The sequence below is a fragment of the Lontra canadensis genome, unplaced genomic scaffold, assembly GCF_010015895.1.
Source record: "Lontra canadensis isolate GAN:19392208 unplaced genomic scaffold, GSC_riverotter_1.0 scaffold66, whole genome shotgun sequence".
NCBI classification, from domain to species: domain Eukaryota; kingdom Metazoa; phylum Chordata; class Mammalia; order Carnivora; family Mustelidae; genus Lontra; species Lontra canadensis.
The window spans coordinates 10,651,704-10,671,580 of NW_022631060.1; the positions used below are offsets into that span (position 1 = coordinate 10,651,704).

The 19,877-nt window shown below is 51.7% G+C and overlaps 1 protein-coding gene across 1 annotated transcript; it reads right to left on the reverse strand.

The window, feature by feature from the left end:
- Positions 1 to 170: 170 nt before the first annotated feature.
- On the reverse strand, positions 171 to 7,123 carry LOC116880620 (serine/arginine repetitive matrix protein 2-like). Its single transcript, XM_032879930.1, has 4 exons — positions 6,809 to 7,123; positions 1,796 to 1,965; positions 698 to 1,338; positions 171 to 316 (listed from the first exon to the last, which is right to left on the reverse strand). The coding sequence occupies exons 1-4, from the start codon at positions 7,121 to 7,123 to the stop codon at positions 171 to 173; spliced, it is 1,272 nt and encodes a 423-aa protein (XP_032735821.1).
- Positions 7,124 to 19,877: the final 12,754 nt, after the last annotated feature.

Below are 19,877 nucleotides of genomic sequence, written 5' to 3' on the forward strand. Positions count from 1 at the left end.
TCTCTGTTAGCTTGCTGCTAAGCATTCACCCTTCTCGGTGGGCCAGCCTGGGCCACAGCCCCTGCCTGCCAGTCTGAGGTCACTGGGCGCCGCCCAGCAACCGATCCTGGCCCGTGGCCATGCAGTCTCCAGCAGAATGCGGGAGCACTGGCCCCCCGCACTGCCCGGGCTCACAGGCAGCCTGCCCATCTCCTCTCCACAAGCCTCGGGGCTTCTCTCTCCAGCTGTCCTCCACGTCCGCCGCGGTTCAGAGCCCAGCTCTCCCGAGCACACCCCAGCTTTGGGGAGAACTCCACGCAGGGCCCCCAGGCCTTATCTGAGGTCCCACCAGGGACAGAGGGAGGGGGGAGGGGGCTGCAACCCAGGCCCGACTAAGAAGAGGGTGTCCCCGTGGGGCACACTCTCATGATCCTGGGATGTTGCCAAACAAAGTCAGAAAAATGTTCAGGCATCTTCAGCAGAAAAACAAACCTCTGCCCAAGATGGGACAGAATGAGCAGAACACCACCACGGCGGGTGAGAGTCCGCGGCTTCTGGGAAGGAGGAAACACAAGGAACAAAGGGCCAGGGGAGGCAGTAACAACAGGGAAGTGACCATGTGCCCAGCATCTCAGCTGACCCCGGGCAGGTGTATAAAAGGCCCCGGCCCAGAAGTCTCCACACCTGAGCACCTGTCCTCTGCACCTGCTCGTCTGACCTGCTCCACCCTCAACCCACCAGAACCATGGGCTGCTGTGGCTGTTCCGGGGGCTGCGGCTCCGGCTGTTCCGGGGGCTGCGGCTCCGGCTGTGGGGGCTGTGGCTCCAGCTGTGGGGGCTGCGGCTCTGGCTGCGGGGGCTGCGGCTCCGGCTGTGGGGGCTGCGGCTCCGGCTGCTGTGTCCCCGTCTGCTGCTGCAAGCCCGTGTGCTGCTGTGTGCCAGCCTGTTCCTGCTCCAGCTGTGGCTCCTGTGGGGGCTCCAAGGGGGGCTGTGGCTCCTGTGGGGGCTCCAAGGGGGGCTGTGGCTCATGTGGGGGCTCCAAGGGGGGCTGTGGCTCGTGTGGGGGCTCCAAGGGGGGCTGTGGCTCCTGTGGGGGCTGTGGTTCCTGTGGCTCCTGTGGCTGCTCCCAGTCCAGCTGCTGCAAACCGTGCTGCTGCCCTTCAGGCTGTGGGTCATCCTGCTGCCAGTCCTGCTGCTGTGTCCCCTGCTGCTCCCAGTCCAGCTGCTGTGTCCCCGTTTGCTGCTCCCAGTCCAGCTGCTGCAAGCCCTGCTGCTCCCAGTCCAGCTGCTGCGTCCCCGTCTGCTGCCAGTGCAAGATCTGATGGCACGGCCCATCCAGGCTTCTGCTAACTTCCTACGGCTGCAGTGTGCAGTGAGGCCCCTGGTCCCATCAACCCCCAAAGAGCTCTCGCCCTCTCACCCATCCTTCCTGCACGTGCCCATCTCCAGCACCTGAAGCTCCGTTCTGCATGACGGGCCACGGCTCTCTCTGCTGTCCCCCGAGAGAGTCTTGCCCAGAGGAAGGGCATAGTCTAATGCTGACCCAGTCCCATAAAAGGCAAGTGGCCCCTTCCAGGCGCTGACCCCACGTTCAGGCTTTACCAGTGACGGGTCAGCAACGTCCCCCACTGGCCCCGCACTCCGAGGAAGCACGGTCTCATCACGTCTGAGCCGCCTCCTCCCACCGACAATGTCCAGTCCAGGAAGGCTCCTTCCTTCCCAACATGTTGCCATATTTGTCTGTTAAAATACACCAAAATCCCCTTTCAATAAAGTCATTGGTCACCACGAAACAACTTCGTTTCATTCGGTTTGACGCTTCCGTTGTGGTGTCTTCACTGCGCACAGATGAACAAGGAAGGTCTCTGGCAATGGGCTTGGGGAAACGCCGGTTGGCCACGTGCCGCCCCCGCGAATGCAGCTGCTCCAAGTGTCCTCCACCGCCCCGAGTGTCCTCCACCAAGGTTTTGGCATGGGGCGTCTCAGGCTTGGTGAGGGGGCACAGAGGTCCGGGCTCCAGGTCAGGACACGGGGCTGGAGTCTTACACCGGTGACCGTCCAGCTGTGGGACCCCCTCATGGGGCAGTGACCTTGGAGTGTTGGGGCCGGCAGCTTCTCTGTCCTGCTCCCCTGGCCCAGCAGAGCCTGGGAAACACTCTCCAGACTCCCTTGCAGCTCTGGCTGCAGACGGGATCAGGCTCAGCCCACCTGCCTTTGCCTTCTCGTGATGTTTGGACAGAAAACAAGGCGGGAGTGCCAGGACCTCTGGGACCTCGTGAGGTGACATTCACAATATGCCCCGATCGATGGGCCTGGTGCTTGTCAAGGTGCAGGGCCTGGATCTGGATTCGGCGGGCAGCCGGCCCTCTGAGCAACCCGCACTGCAGTAGTGGGACGGTGCCTCCCCAGAGACATCTTGTCCTCATCCCCGCACCTGGTGCACCTGCTATGCGGCAAAGGGGGCCTCACGGTCCTCGTCAGCCGGCCCCAGAGAGATCGTCCTGGGTTACCCACTATGGGGTCCTGAAATGGGGAGGGAGCGGCAGCTGAGGCAGCGTGAGGGCTCCACTGCTGGCTCGGGAGATGAGACAGCGGTCCTGACCAAGGGAAGCTGGCGGCTGCCAGAAGCCGGAAAAGACAAGGGGAAGCTGCTCCCCAACGTCTCCACAAATGAACAGGGCCCTCCAATGCCTCGACGCTCACACGAGGAGACCCGCCACGGACTCTGACCCAGAACCGGCGAGGTGACCGTGTGTTATGGCAGCCCCGGGACCCAACCCAGTTGCAGAACTGTCTGTTACCTGAAATAAAGCCCAGTCTTGGGGTATTGGGGTTCCCGTGGCTCTGGCACCCCGGAATGTAATGTAAGTACGGGGTGTGCGTCCCCTTCTCTGAACTACACCAGGTTTCCTCCTGGAGCGGCAAGACCCTGAATCTCACACCTCTTTGACTCGATCCTGTGACGCCCACGGAGTCCCCAAAGGGCCGGTGCTTGGCCAGGGGTCCCTTGACCCAAGGGCAGACACGGGCTGCACCAGCTGTCCCTCTGACCGCATGCCTGTCCCTCGGAGATGGTAGCGGGCCGGGACCCTCATTCCCGCATCCCTGCACGGCCCCCCAGAGCAAACACAGCCACGACATTTCATACCAGCGAACTCTCGCTTCAAGAAATGCAGAAAGAGGGGCGCCTGGGTGGCTCAGTGGGTTAAGCCTCTGCCTTCGGCTCAGGTCATGATCTCAGGGTCCTGGGATCAAGGCCCACATCAGCCTCTCTGCTCGGCAGGGAGCCTGCTTCCTTCTCTCTCTCTGCCTGCCTCTCTGCCTACTTGTGATCTCTCTCTGTGTCGAACAAATAAATAAAATGTTTAAAAAAAAATGAAATGCAGAAAGAAGCTCCTCAGGCGGAAGGAAAACAATCCCATAAAAACACGGATGTGCAGGAAGGAACAGAGAGCCCGAGCCCGGGAACATACGGCAAGGGCTTGTCACAGACGGAGTCATGTCCCCAAACTTTCACACACTGAAGCCCAGCGCCCCAGGTGAGGGGACTGTGAGGGACGGTGGTCTACAGGGGGGACTGTGAAGGGACAGCATGTCTGCAGAGGTCACTACGGTTGAGTGAGGCCATAAGGGCAAGCCCCAGACCTAATAGGACTGGGGTCCTTATGGAAGAGGAGGAGACACCAGATCTCCCTGCTCTGTGCACAAGCGAAGGCCGTGTGTGGACACAGCGGGCCGGTGGCCAACGGCAAGTCGGGAAGAGAGGCCTCACCTGAAACCAAGCTTCCTCTGGGGCGTCCGGCCTCTGGGGTGGTGAGGGAGAGAATGTCTGTTCTTGAAGCCCCGGCGTGGTGCTCTGCTCTGGCAGCCCCAGCAGAGACGGTGACGGATGAGGGAGACGGCAGCTCAGAGTCTACACATGGTCCGAGGGAACCAGCAGGACGGGTGGGGCTGACGCACCCTCGGGCCCCTGGATGGGAGCAAAGCGCCAAGCGTGAAGGCAGGCTGTGTGTGTCAAGGAAGGGACAGGAAACAAGTGCACAGACACAGAAGGAAATTCAAAATAATCTACAAATTCAGTATTCTAATCAAGAAGTAGATTAGCAAGAGCGCTGGGTAAAAGGTCAGCATAAAATCGATTTCCCTTATATGCCAACAACACTTAGAAGAGTGCATCACCCAGATGGCCCACGGACACGTGACAAAATGCTCCACATCACAGGGCCTCAGGGAAAACACATCAAAACCACGACGAGATGCCCTGTGACGCCTGTCAGAACGGCCGGAGTGAGTTGGGAAATGCCAGGTGTCAGCAAGGATGCGGACAAAGGGGAGCCTCGTCCCTGCGGGCCGGATGTGAGCTGGGACAGCCACGCAGGGATGTGGCAGGTAGGGTCCTCGGGGAGGGGACATGGAGCCACCCCCGCCCCAGCGGTCACACTCTGGGGACTCACCCAAAGGATACAAATGTAACGAAAAGGAAGGGCACGTGCACCCGAATGTTTATAGCAGCAATGTCCACAATGGCCAAACTACGGAAAGAACCCAGATGTCCATCAACGGGTGAGCAAATAAAGAAAACGTGGTCCATATGCACAGTGGAATATTACTCAGCCATCAAAAAAGGGGAAATCCTGCCTTTGCAATGACGTGGATGGAACCCGAGGATATAATGCTCAGTGAAATCAGTCGATTGGGGAAAGACAACAATCGACTGATTTTACTCAAATATGTAATTTAAGAAAGAAAACAGAGGGTCACAGGGGAAGGGAGGGGAAAGTATAAACGAGGCGAAATCAAACCATAAGGGACTCATAAGTCTAGGAAACAAACTGAGGGTTGGAGGGGATGGGAATGGGGGATGGGTAACCGGGTGGTGGGCTTTAAGGAGGGCACGTGTTGGAGTGAGCACTGGGGGTCACTCACGACTGAGGAATCACCAACCTCTAGTCCTGAAACCGGGAACATGCTCTATGTTAACTATTGAACTTAAGTAAGTCATAAAAAAGGGGGGAAGTACATTAAAAACCAACAGCATTTATAATTCATCCCCCCAAAATCATATACCTAGAAATGTAAGTCATACAAAAAATTGCACAACACTTTAAAACGAAAATCACGACACGTCACTGGGAGAAATTAAAGAGGGTTTGATGAGCAGAAAGCAGCCTTACATTCACGCGCTGTACTGAAGACCATGATTTCCCCAAAACTCATCAGCACATGCCATCGCGCCACTGAAAGCCCAGAGGATGCTTCTGTCGTCCCGCACTCTGAGAGGCTCGCTCTGAGCGGAGTCGCGATCCTGGGCTCCCACGGGCGCGTGGGGAGCGCGCTGAGGAAGCCAATCTTCCTCCGCCCCGAGTGTGTCCGTCTGTCCGTTTTGTCGCTGCCGGCCTGACGCTCACTGGATGCGTCGACAAGACCGTGTGGGTTTTCTCCCGATTCCCTCACGTGGTTAGTTCCATGGACTCGGGAAACCAACTCCGAATCCCAGGGGTAAAGCCCACTTCGCCAAAGTGCGTTACCCATGTTGTGTTCCACCAGATTCCTTTCCGTTGAGCATTTTTTAAGTTCCCAAGAAGCAAGTGGTGATGGTTTTCTCTTTCTGAGCCTCCCGAGGTTCACACCAGCAGAAACACCCTGCGGACCCGCGTGGCCCGTCCGTGCTCTTCCAGCCGCACGGAACCGAGGGAAAGCGGCCGCGCGGCCCCGGCTGGAGGACTGTGAAGGCAGAGCCAACCGGCACCTGGCGGCAGCTCCGAGCCACAGGGAGGAGCGCAGGGAGGAAAGGATAACGCCAAAGAGCTCTGGGCTCCACAGACTGTGGGGCTTACGTTTTACACAAAATTAGGAGCCACGATGTGGGAAACGTGGGATGAGGAGCGTGGCCAGGGGTCCTCCGTTCTCTGCCACGCAGAACCAGAAAATACTTACAGTTGATGTGATTTTTATGCGTCAGAAAAGTGCATTTTCAGATCCAGGGTAAGCATGGAAAGAAGAGTAAAACGAGCTCGATACCTCACAGGAGCAGAAAGGGTAAAAATCAGGTTTTCTGTCAGTGGAGAGAGAGGACAGACCCCAGGAAAGCGAGGCGTGAAATGGGGCATTTAAGCCTGAATAGTGATGGCAGGAGATGTTGACGCCCTGAGTGTCCAGTTAAAGGACAAGTGTGGACAGGCTAGTTTTTAAAAACGAAACAAAAAACATTTTTTTAAGTTTTTTTACTTATTTGTTTAAGAGAGAGAGCACAGAGCAGAAAAGAACATGAGTAGGAGGAGAGGCAGGCAGAGGGAGGGGGAAGCAGGCTCTCCGCCGAGCAGGGAGCCTGATGTGGGACTCGATCCTGGGACCCTGGGATCATGACCTGAGCTGAAGGCAGACGCTTAATGACTGAGCCACTCAAGTGTCCCTAAACAAAATTTCTTAAATGCTGCTACAACGACACCCGTAGAAATAAAACCACAGACACGTCGACAGCAAAGGATAGGCAGATAAGCAACTTGCAAATAGAGCATTGGGCCAGGATTTCTCCACAGGGAAGGGATGGTGGCCACGGTGAGCATGGGGCTGGTGGCCCCCCTGCACCCGCCCGGCCCAAGAAGGAGACAGGACACCCAGCACCAGACCCAGGTCTGTGCCCAGCCGCTCTGGGGCCAGTGCTCCAGAGGGAGTACGATTCCCGCGGAATGATGGTGTTAATGAGCGATGGACACAGGGCAGAGAAATGGGAGGAGACCAGAGCACACACTGTTCAGACAAGGACCTCCTATCCAGTTCTCTGCCTCATGAGAAATACCAAGTAAAACCCAACCATGCTGTCCACGCACACAGGACGGGAGCCGTCGAGCGGAAGCCCGGCCAGAGCGCGCACAGGCAAGGACGTGAGCGGCTAGAGCCCCCGAACGCGGCAGATAGCCGTGGGAGCTGCCACGGGCCCTGCTGCACTGGGTCCCACCCGCCAACATGGGACGCTGTCCCGAGAGGTAGCGACTCCGCCCTGGGGCGCCCGCACAGCGGAGCGAGCCCCGAGCTTCACGGGTCCCGTGCAGAGATGTCCCCAGGACGCCGTGCACAGCAGCCCAAAGCCGGACCCACGTGTGTACCCGCAGCAGATGGGACACACAAGCGGGGGCGTCCGTCATTTCGAGGTGGTGCTGCTAAGTAGTGAGAAGAAAAGGGCTCCAGGACACCATAAACACACGCAGAGTGGGGTCAGCGAACACGTGGCCTAGAACTCCACAGACGTCAACGTCCACCAGTGGGGGCACAGATCAGGACAGCAGGTCTTTGAGGAGAGGGGATGCCGTCTGCAGAGGGGCTGTGGGCTCCGGGTTTGGCGTGGGGGCCGCTCTGCACCAGACGCAAGCAGTGGGGGCCGCGCGGGGCTCCCTCTGCGGAGCGTCCTGGTCTGTGGGCTCGCAGCGTGCGGGTTTCCCGTGGGGCCAGCACACTCTACCGAAGCACAGTGGATTCAAAAGCAGATGCCGGACCTGCGCTCTTTTGCTTCTGTCCTGAACTCCCGGGAAAACCCACGAGTCCATTCAGCAAGTTTGTGGGGCACCTGTTACGTCTCAGGGGCTCTTCAAGGTACGGGGAAGACAGGAGGGTAGAAGGTTCGCGCTTTTACTGAGCTCCCCTGCGGGGCGGGAGAGGCCGGCGAGCGGAACAGAAGGTCCCTGTCCGTGAATGGGGTGGGTGAGCCAGGAAGGAAGGAAGAGGGCAGGCCGAGCGGGGCAAGCTGAGGAACGGCGACATTTCTGGAGTTAAGACCCTGCTGAGACCGTGTCACTTGAGCAAAGATCGGAAGGAAGTGAGGACATCGGGACAGCTAGGGCAGAAGCCAAGGGCACTGGGCTGCGGGTGGGACGTCAGGAGGGAGCTGGAGACTCGGGAGCCAGAGGGGCAGTGAGAGAACCCGAGGTCCCAGAGGGGACCAGACAGGTCTGGTCTCACAGCCCCTGAGGACACGGGGTCTGTCGTGAGTGGAACGGGCTGCCCAGGGAATATGTAAGGCAGAAAACTGACAGACCAGCAAGCACGTGAGGGTCCCGTGGTGACAACAGGCTGGTGAGGGACGAGGGAGGAGCTCCCGGAACCCGGACCTCACCGGGTGGGTGGAGCGCCCAGGGTGGAAGCCGGCAGACACTGGGTGAAGCAGAGCGGCGGGGGCCGCCCCAGGCCGGCAGACCCCGCTTCCAGCCCCCCCCCCCACAGGCTGCAGGAGCCCCTATGACCTCAGTAGTGCAGACAGCCCTGCAGGGACAGAGGGCCTGGCGGGAACACCAGGTCCTTAAGAGAATAGTAAAAATTTTTAAATCATGCATTTGTTGCTTCAAATAAAAAAATTAATTTTAGTATACTAAATAATAAAATTAGTCTAAAAATTAATTGGAAATTAGCAGTCTTCCAAATCTGCTGGAAGGAGCCAGATCCTGGGCAGTAAATCAATGAGCCCTGACTGCAGGCCACGGGCCCCTCCCCGCAGTGCCGCTGAGAAGCCAGGCCCGTGGGGACTGGGCCGTGCAGGGCTTGCAGGTCTCCTCTCCCCTCGCAGCCCACTCATGGTCAGCACGAAAGACAGGTGACCAGTTCCTAGGAATGCCAAGAAGCAGAACAGGCCAGAGCTTGGTTTATAGTTATAGGGACCACCGAGAGCGGAAGACACCACATTTAGAACGTGGTGCAGCCGGAGCCAGTGAGAGGGACAGAGAGAAAGTCACCAGTCGGCAGGAGTGGCACAACAGGAACCAGGAAGTGACCGTGTGCCCAGCATCCCAGCTGACCTGAGCAGGTGTATAAAGGGCCCCAGCCCAGGAGGCCCCACACCTGAGCACCTGTCCTCTGCACCTGCTCCTCTAACCTGCTCTACCCTCAACCCACCAGAACCATGGGCTGCTGTGGCTGTTCCGGGGGCTGTGGCTCCGGCTGTGGGGGCTGCGGCTCTGGTTGTGGGGGCTGCGGCTCACGCTGCTGTGTCCCCGTCTGCTGCTGCAAGCCCATGTGCTGCTGTGTGCCAGCCTGTTCCTGCTCCAGCTGTGGCTCCTGTGGGGGCTCCAAGGGGGGCTGTGGCTCCTGTGGGGGCTGTAGTTCCTGTGGCTCCTGTGGCTGCTCCCAGTCCAGCTGCTGCAAACCGTGCTGCTGCCCTTCAGGCTGTGGGTCATCCTGCTGCCAGTCCTGCTGCTGTGTCCCCTGCTGCTCCCAGTCCAGCTGCTGCAAGCCCTGCTGCTCCCAGTCCAGCTGCTGTGTCCCCGTCTGCTGTCAGTGCAAAATCTGAGATATAAGCAGAGGCTCAGGGCGGCTCCCGCCAATCCCGGCTTCTGACCACACATGATGACTCATCCCATAGCCCCAACACACCGTTCTGCGCCCATCCCCTTCAGGAATGACGCAGACTGAGTCTTCAGGACCAGACATCCTGTTCCACGTTTCCCTAGGGAGAAGGGGGTCTCCCTCATACTCTGATCCATCCATGGACCAGATTTGACCAAAGAGAAACTTCCTCCTTGCCAGCTCGGCTTTGCCATCTGCAGGCTCCTTGGTCACTGAGCCTCAGAAAACCCACCTCTCGTGTGCTGACGAGGTCCCAGTGCTGTCCCAGCCATGCTCCCTTCCCCACCTCTTCCTGCTCAGCCCTCCTCCCCACCTCCGCTGGCGCTGATCCCTGGAGCCGGGGCTGCCCAGATCCAGCACCCACACTTCCCCCCCTCCCCGGGTATCTCCCCTGACACCAGCTCCTCCTGATGCTCGGTCTGGTAAATCTGACCGTGAACTTTGTGACGCTTCCACATAAACCAATCCTCTAAGAGCTGGGCTCATTCTTACAGCTGTGGTGCGTGCAGTGGTGGAGACCAGGGCGCACTGTCCCGGTGCCTGGGGACACTTGTATTTAGTGCACACGCTTCTCAGAGTTTATCCGGGAGAAAGGACTGGATGCTCACAGATTTTGTGGATAAGGTTGGTTCACACAAAATTGTCTAGAAGAGGATGGGATTAGGAACCACCTGAAATTGCAGGACGGATGCTCGTCTGTGTGATGTGGAGGACGCTGGGCGCGTCGGGCAAGAAGGACCCCAGGAGCCGGGGCAAATGCCTGTGCTCCTTTACAACCTGGGGATACGGTTTTCTTACTACGCAGTGGAAAAAAAGCCGGACACGAGACATTATAGAGCTGTGATCACAGCCGTGTGTGCCAGACAGATGGATGATGATAATCTTTAATAATCTCATGTTTAATATTAAAAAAGTAATAAACTTTAACAAGTGCACAGGGGCGGGACCCATGAGCCTTCCTTACCGTGAAGCGGGTGCTGCTTACACAGGGACGAGCTCTGGGAGCTGTGAGCTCTCGGACAGGCCCTTCCACACTCAAATCCACAGCAAAGCACAGAACAGAAACACAGCGCCCGGGTGCTGTTCTCTGACCCACATGGACAAACAGCTGCGCGCGGCCGGTGCTGGGAACCACAGAGGAGAGCGCGAGCCTGTGGTCCTTGGCAGAGGCCACACCCCGACATTCAGTTTCGGGTGGACCCTGCCCCTCTGAGCCCCTGTTGGCCTTGGCAACACCCAAGAAGAGTGAGGCTGCTTTTCAAGAGGGCCCTGAAAGCTCCTGTGAAACCCAATCCACTTTCCACTCAAAGTTAGGAAACCGTTAGGGGGGCCACAGCGGGTCAGGCCAAGCGCCCCGCGAGGGCAGGTGACACAGAGGTGGCAGAGCCAGTGCCCAGGAAGGCAGGGGGTGTCGGGGAGGGCTCGCGCACGGGACCGGTGCGCTCCCAGCAAGGCTGGACGCCCGCTGGCATCACTCACGGGTGACCACCATCAGCCAAGTGAGTGTGTGAGGACGCGTGGCCGGTAGCGTGGCCTTTCCCGTGACCGCGAGCCAGCAACGCGGCTGTCCCCGCGGCCCCACACGGCGCCAGGCTGGGACGGGGGCTGCGTCTTCCCGCTGGCTCCGGGTCCTCCGCGCAGAGGGCGGGGGAGTCAACAGTGATTAGGACCCGCACGCAGGGGAGCCCCCGGGAAGACATCCGAGAGGGACAAAGCTCATTGGTCACCGGGAGAGGCGGCTTCACAGCCGCCGCACTGTGTACCCGAGGGAGCCCTGGAGGCGCAGAGTCAGCGGCCACAGCAGAGACACGAGCAGCGGGGCTGAGCCTGCGGGACCCGCAAGAGCGCGGCGGATCCCAGCGCCCCGGCGCGGTCCACCGCGTGTCCACACACCTGCGGGGACCGCAGCTCCGAGGCGGCGCGGGGCAGGGCGCGGACGCGCGTGGACGCGGTGCCCCCTCATCGCAGACCCAGCCTGGGAACCGTCCAAGGACCCGCCGCAGGCAGAGCGCGCAAGGAAACGCCCCTGGAGTGGCGGGGCGGAGGAGCGGGCAACGCGGAAAACGAGGGGCTTGGGCTGGACGGGAACCGCGGAGGATGCCACGCGGGAAGGGGGGAGCCCGTGGGCAGCGCACGCAGGAGGCCGCCCAGGCCCGTGCGGTCAGCGGCACCGCTTCCCCCAGCCGCTCGGAAGCTCCGCGTCTCCCTTCGCACCCGGATCCGGGCGTCACGCTGTTTCAGGGTCGGGTCGGCCTCGGGGCTCCAAGCTCTGCCGGGAGCTGGCGAGGACTCCCCGCGCCCGGAGCCCCTCCCCCGCCGTCCCCTTGCCCTGGACCGCAGCCTACCACCTGCCTGCCGGGGTCCCAGCTGGACAGTCCCCTTCAGCGGGTCTCTAAAAACCACAGCGGCTGAGGACACTTCTGAATCCTGTGCCCGAGACCTCTGGGGACGCCCATCTCAGTCACACCTGGGGAGGTGCGGTCCCACCCAAGGCACTGCAGACCAGGACAGCCGTAGTCATAGTACCTCTGGCAAATGAGTCAACTTCTCGTAAGGAACTAAATATGTTTCATTTAAAAAAAAAAAAAAAACTTTTTTGCCAAATAAAAAAATCCATCTTAATACATATAAGGAATTTCCAGAGACCCAATAGCCCAGCTATCTTGAAAAAGAACAAAGTTCAAGGACTCACACTTCTTGATTTTAAAACTTACTATGAAATACAGTAATCAAAACAGTGTGACGCTGGCTTATAGACCAGGGCCAGAGAACACGACGCCCAGAAGTAGCCCTCCCCTCACACAGCCCGGCCGCTGGTCTTCAACGGGAATGCCAAGACCAGTCAGTCACAGCAAATGGTTCTGGAATGAATGGGTGTCCACAGGCAGAGGACAAGAGTGAAGCTGGACCCCCACCCTCATACCATATACAAAAATTAACTCAAAATGGATCAAAGATTTAAATGTAAGAGCTAACACTATAAAATGCAGAGGAAAACATCTATGTAGTCAAAGCACACCACCAAGAGAGTGAAAAGATAACCCACAAAAGGGAAGAAAATATTTTCATATCATATATCAGATAAGGGCTTAATATCCAGGATATTTAAAGAACTCCTACAACCGAACAATAAACAACCTAATTAAAAAATAGGTAAAAGATTGAACACGTTTGGTTCCAAAGAAGACACCACTGGCCTGTTGATGGTCATTAAGTGTTTGAAACCCTTAACCATCACAGACATACAAATCAAAACCACAATGAGTTGCCACCTACAGCTGCAATGGCAGTGACAATTAAAAAAAAAAAGAAAGAATTAGGACAAGTGTTAGAGAAAAGGATTCGGAGCCCTTGTACACAGCTGGTAGGAAGTAAAACGGGGCTGTCACTGTGCAAACAGCAGGGCAGTTCCTCTGACTGTTACACACAGAATTGCCATCTGACTCAGCAATTCTGCTCCCCAGTGTTTCCCCAAAGGAAGCAAGGGCAGAGCACAGACACTTGACACCCAGAGTCACAGGGGCAGTGTGCTCAGCAGCCAAATGTGGAAACCACCAAAGAGCCCATCAACAGAAAACAGGTAACAAATGTGGTCTATCCACACGTGGAATGTTATTCGGCCATAAACAAGAACAGGACCCTGAGCCCTGCTAAAATGTGAGTGACCCTGGAACATGACCCGCCGAGTGCAATAAGTCGGTCACTAAAGGATTAACACTGTCTTACTTCGTGCATATGAAATAGCTAGAATGGGCAAATTCCTGGAGGTGGAAAGTAGATTAGAAGCTATCACGGCTAGGGAGAGGGGGGAATGGGGAGTTCCTGCTTAATGGGGACAGAATTTTCTCTGAGGTGATGAAAGAAATCCAGAAATGGGGGAGAGGTGATGATTCCAGAAAATCGTTAACATGCTTAAAGCCACAGAATTGTAGGGGTAAAATGACTTTAAAATATTACTTTAAAACAACAATAAGTCAACCAAATATCTTATTTAGAAATTATGATTCCCCTGGTATTTTGACGGGGACTGTATTAAATGTCGATTGCTGTGGGTAGTGTAGGCATTTTAACAAGCCCTATTAATATACCAATGGAATTTCTCACAGAGCTGGAACAAACAATCCTAAAATTTGTATGGAACCAGAAAAGCCCAAAATAGCCAAAGGAATGTTGACAAAGAAAACCAAAGCTGGGGAGGAGTCAAGATGGCGGAGAAGTAGCAGGCTGGGATGACATCAGGTAGCAGGAGATCAGCTAGATAGCTTATCAAACCATTGCGAACACCTACAAATCCAACAGGAGATCACAGAGAAGAAGAGCAGCAATTCTAGAAACAGAAAATCGACCACATTCTGAAAGGTAGCACCTGCAGAGAAGTGAATCCAAAGCGATGGGAAGATAGACCGCAGGGGGAGGGACAGGCTCCCAGCAAGAGGCAGAGCAATGGGGCACAAAATCAGGACTTTTAAAAGTCTGCTCCATGGAGGGACAGCGCTCCAGAGGCTAAGCTGGGGTGAAGCCCATGGCCCCAGGTCCCACGGGGTCACAGAAAGATCAGGGTGTCTGAGTGTCGCAGAGCTCACAGGTATTAGAGCGGGGAAGCCGGCCACAGAGAAGGAGCCGAGGAGTGAGCTCTCAACTCGGGGTTACCTTGAACCATAATCCATGGCACAGGCCACTGCTCTGTGAGCGGGGACCCCACAAGATCCGGGGAGACCCCTGGAAGAGCTCAGGGGTCTGCGGGGTTCAGAGACTCTAGGCAGGTCTGTGTGCCAGAGACAGAGACGCTTGGGCACAGGCCAGGTGAGTTTGGAGGGCAGCCAGAGGCCAGGGAGACTGGAGTGATTGAGCGCTTCTCTCTGAGGGCGCACTGAGTAGTGGGGCCCCGGGCTCTCGGCTCCTCCGGGCTGGAGATTGGGCGGCCGCCATCTTCATTCCCGTCCTCCAAAGCAGTACGGAAAGCGCTCAGGGAACAAAAGCTCCCGAAAGCAAACCCGAGCGGATTACTTAGCCCGGCCCCTGGCAAGGGCGGTGCAATTCTGCCCGGGTAAAGACACTTGAGAATCACTACCACAGGCCCCTCCCCCAGAAGGTCAACAAGAAACCCAGCCAAGACCAAGTTCACTTACTAAGGAGAACAGCGGAATTCCAGAGGAGGAGAAAGCAAAGCACGGAATTCATGGCTTTCACCCCATGATTCTTTAGTCTTGCAATTAATTTTTATTATTTTATTTTTTTTCTTCTGCTACATTTTTTAAACTTTTACCCTTTTCTCTTTTAACATTTTTTAACTAGTTTATCTTAACAATACCTTTCATTAAAAAAAATAATCTTTTCTGAAACTTCATTCTTATATTTTATCTTTCATTGTATCTAACTTTATTTTTTGTATACACATAGGGTTTTTTCTTCTAAAAAATTTGGGGTACAACTTCTTCTAATAGATCAAAATATACCCTAAATCTAGCTCCAGGCTTGTTCTAGGCTCCAATCCGAGCAAATTCTCTCCACTTTCTTTTTCTTTATTCTCCCAACCAACTTCCTCTATCAACTCCTTTTTTAGAAAGTTTAAAAAATTTTCTTTTTCATCTTTATAGTCATATTCCATCCCTTCATTGTGTTTACCCTTATATATGTTTTTCATTCTTTAAAATTTTGGGAGTAGTTTCTTCTAAGAGACCAAAATACTACCAAAATTAAGTGGGTGACCCTGTTCTAGTCACCAGTCTAATATATATATATTTTTTTTTCTTTTTTATATTTTTTCTTTATGCGTTTTCTTTTTTAATTTTTTTTTCTCTGAACTTCTTTTTATCCCCTTTCTCCTCTCCATGATTTGCGGTCTCTTCTGATTTGGTTAAAGCACATTTTCCTGGGGTCTTTGCCACCCTTTTAGTATTTTATTTGCTCCTTCATATATTCTTATCTGGACAAAATGACAAGGCGGAAAAACTTACCACAAAAAAAAAAAGAACAAGAGGCAGTACCGAAGACTAGGGACCTAATCAATACAGACATTGGTAATATGTCAGATCTAGAGTTCAGAATGACGATTCTCAAGGTTGTAGATGGGCTTGAAAAAGGCATGGAAGATATTAAAGAAACCCTCTCTGGAGAGATAAAAGCCCTTTCTGGAGAAATAAAGGAACTAAAATCTAACCAAGTTGAAATCAAAAAAGCTATTAATGAGGTGCAATCAAAAATGGAGGCTCTTACTGCTAGGATAAATGAGGCAGAAGAAAGGATTAGTGATATAGAAGATAAAATGACAGAGAATAAAGAAGCTGAGAAAAAGAGAGACAAACAACTACTGGACTATGAGGGGAGAATTTGAGAGATAAGTGACACCATAAGATGAAACAACATTAGAATAATTGGGATTCCAGAAGAAGAAGAAAGAGAGAGGGGAGCAGAAGATATATTGGAGAGAATTATTGTAGGGAATTTCCCTAATATTGCAAAGGGAACAAGCATCAAAATCCAGGAAGTGCAGAGAACCCCCCTCAAAATCAATAAGAATAGGTCCACACCCCGTCACCTAGTAGTAAAATTTACAAGTCTTAGCGACAAAGAGGAAATCCTGAAAGCAGCCTGGGACAAGAAGTCTGTAACATACAATGGTAAAAATATTAGATTGGCAGCAGACTTATCCACAGAGACCTGGCAGGCCAGAAAGAGCTGGAATGATATATTCAGAGCACTAAACGAGAAAAACATGCAGCCAAGAATACTATATCCAGCTAGGCTGTCACTGAAAACAGAGGAGAGATTAAAAAAGTTTCCAGGACAAACAAAAACTAAAAGAATTTGCAAACACCAAACCAGCTCTACAGGAAATATTGAAAAGGGTCCTCTAAGCAAAGAGAGAGCCTAAAAATAGTAGATCAGAAAGGAAAGACAGGAGACAATATACAGTAACAGTCAGCTTATAGACAATACAATGGCACTAAATTCATATCTCTCAATAGTTACCCTGAATGTAAATGGGCTAAATGCCCCAATCAAAAGACACAGGGTATCAGAATACATAAAAAAACAAAACCCATCAATATGCTGCCTGCAAGAAACTCATTTTAGACCCAAAGACACCTCCAGCTTTGAACTGAGGGGGTGGAAAACTATTTACCATGCTAATGGACAACAGAAGAAAGCTGGGGTGGCAATACTTATATCAGATCAATTAGATTTTAAGCCAAACACTATAATAAGAGATGAGGAAGGACACTATATCATACTCAAAGAGTCTGTCCAACAAGAAGATCTAACAATTTTAAATATCTATACCCCAAACATGGGAGCAGCCAACTATATAAACCAATTAATAACAAAATCAAAGAAACACATTGACAATGATACAATAATAGTAGGGGACTTTAACACTCCCCTCACTGAAATGGACAGATCATCCAAGCAAAAGATCAACAAGGAAATAAAGGTTCAAATGACACACTGGACCAGATGGACGTCACAGATATATTCAGAACATTCCATCCCAAAGCAACAGAATACACATTCTTCTCTAGTGCACATAGAACATTCTCCAGAATAGATCACATCCTGGGTCACAAATCAGGTATCAACCGGTATCAAAAGATTGGGATCATTCCCTGCATATTTTCAGACCACAATGCTCTGAAGCTAGAACTCAATCACAGGAGGAAATTTGGAAAGAACACAAATACATGGAGATTAAACAGCATCCTTGTAAAGAATGAATGGGCCAACCAGGAAATTAAAGAAGAATTGAATAAAATTCATGGAAACAAATGATAATGAAAACACAATGGTTCAAAATCTGTGGGACACAGCAAAGGCAGTCCTGAGAGGGAAATATATAGTGATACAAGCCTTTCTCGTGAAACAAGAAAGTTCTCAAATACACAACCTAACCCTACACCTAAAGGAGCTGGAGAAAGAACAACAAAGAAATCCTAAACCCAGCAGGAGAAGAGAAATAATCAAGATCAAAGCAGAAATCCATGAAATAGAATCTAAAAAAAAAAAAAAAATAGAGCAAATCAATGAAACTAGGAGCTGGTTCTTTGAGAGAATTCATAAGATTGATAAACCCCTGGCCAGACTTACCAAAAAGAAGAGAGAAAGGACCCAAATAAATAAAATCATGAATGAAAGAGGAGAGATCACAACCAACACCAAAGAAATACAAACAATTGTAAGAACATACTATGAGCAACTCTACGCCAACAAATTTGACAATCTGGAAGAAATGGATGCATTCTTAGAAATATATAAACTACCACAACTGAACCAGGAAGAGATAGAAAACCTAAACAGACATATAACCAGTAAGGAGATTGAAACAGTCATCAAAAATCTCCAAACAAATAAAAGCCCAGGGCAGACGGCTTCCCAGGGGAATTCTACCAAACGTTTAAAGAAGAATTAATTCCTATTCTCCTGAAATTGTTCCAAAAAATAGAAATGGAAGGAAAACTTCCAAACTCATTTTATGAGGCCAGCATCACCTTGATCCCAAAACCAGACAAGGATCCCATCAAAAAAGAGAATTACAAACCGATATCCTTGATGAACACAGATGCAAAAATTCTCACCAAAATACTAGCCAATAGGATCCAACAGTACATTAAAAGGATTATGCACCGCGACCAAGTGGGATTTATTCCGGAGCTGCAAGGTTGGTTCAACATCTGCAAATCAATCAATGTGATACAACACATTAATAAAAGAAAGGACAAGAACCATATGATACTCTCAATAGATGCTGAAAAAGCATTTGACAAAGTATAGCATTGTTTCTTGATCAAAACTCTTCACAGTGTAGGGACAAAGGGTACATACCTCAATATCATCAAAGCCATCTATGAAAAACCCACAGCGAATACATTCTTAATGGGGAAAAACTGAAAACTTTTCCCCTAAGGTCAGGAACACAGTGGGACTGTCCACTATCACCACTGCTATTCAACATAGTACTGGAAGTCCTAGCCTCAGCAATCAGACAACAAAAAGAAATTAAAGGCATCCAAATTGGCAAAGAAGAGGTCAAACTATCACTCTTTGCAGATGATATGATACTATATGTGAAAACCCAAAAGACTCCACTCCAAAACTGCTAGAACTTGTACAGGAATTCAGTAAAGTGTCAGGAGAGAAAATCAATGCACAGAAATCAGTTGCATTTCTTTACATCAACAACAAGACAGAAGAAAGAGAAATTAAGGAGTCAATCCCATTTACAATTGCACCCAAAACCATAAGATACCTAGGAATAAAACTAACCAAAGAGGCAAAGAATCTGTACTCAGAAAACTATAAAGTACTCATGAAATAAATTGAGGAAGACACAAAGAAATGGAAAAATGTTCCATGCTACTGGATTGGAAGAACAAATATTGTGAAAATATCTATGCTACTTAAAGCAATCTACACATTTAATGCAATCCCTATCAAAATCCAATCCATTTTTTTTTCAAAGAAATGGAACAAATAATCCTAAAATGTATATGGAACCATAAAGGACCTCAAGTAGCCAAAGGAATATTGAAAAAGAAAGCTAAAGTTGGTGGCATCACAATTCTGGACTTTAAGCTCTATTACAAAGCTGTCATCATCAAGACAATATGGTACTGGCACAAAAACAGACACATAGATCAATGGAACAGATAGAGAGCCCAGGAATGGACCCTCAACTCTATGGTCAACCAATCTTCGACAAAGCAAGAAAGAATGTCCAGTGGAAAAAAGACAGCCTCTTCAACAAATGGTGTTGGGAAAATTGGACAGCCACATGCAGAAAAATGAAACTGGGCCATTTCCTTACACCACACATGAAAATAGACTCAAAATGGATGAAGGACCTCAATGTGAGACAGGAATCCATCAAAATCCTTGAGGAGAACACAGGCAGCAACCTCTTTGACCTCAGCCACAGCAACTTCTTCCTAGGAACATCGCCAAAGGCAAGGAAGCAAGGGCAAAAGTGAACTATTGGGACTTCATCAAGATCAAAAGCTTTTGCACAGCAAAGGAAACGGTTAACAAAACCAAAAGACAACTGGCAGAATGGGAGGAGATATTTGCAAATGACATATCAGATAAAGGACTAGTATCAAAAATCTATAAAGTGCTTATCAAACTCAACACCCAAAGAACAAATAATCCAATCAAGAAATGGGCAGAGGACATGAACAGACATTTCTGCAAAGAAAACATCCAGATGGCCAACAGACACATGAGAAAGTGCTCCACACCACTCGGCATCAGGGAAGTACAAATCAAAACTGCAGTGAGATACCACCTCACACCAGTCAGAATGGCTAAAATTAACAAGTCAGGAAATGACAGATGCTGGCGAGGATGCGGAGAAAGGGGAATCCTCCTATACTGTTGGTGGGAATGCAAGCTGGTGCAACCACTCTGGAAAACAGCATGGAGGTTCCTCAGAAAGTTGAAAATAGAGCTACCCTACGACCCAGCAATCGCGCTACTGGGTATTTACCCTAAAGATACAAATGTAGTGATCCAAAGGGGCACGTGCACCTGAATGTTTATAGCAGCAATGTCTACAATAGCCAAACTATGGAA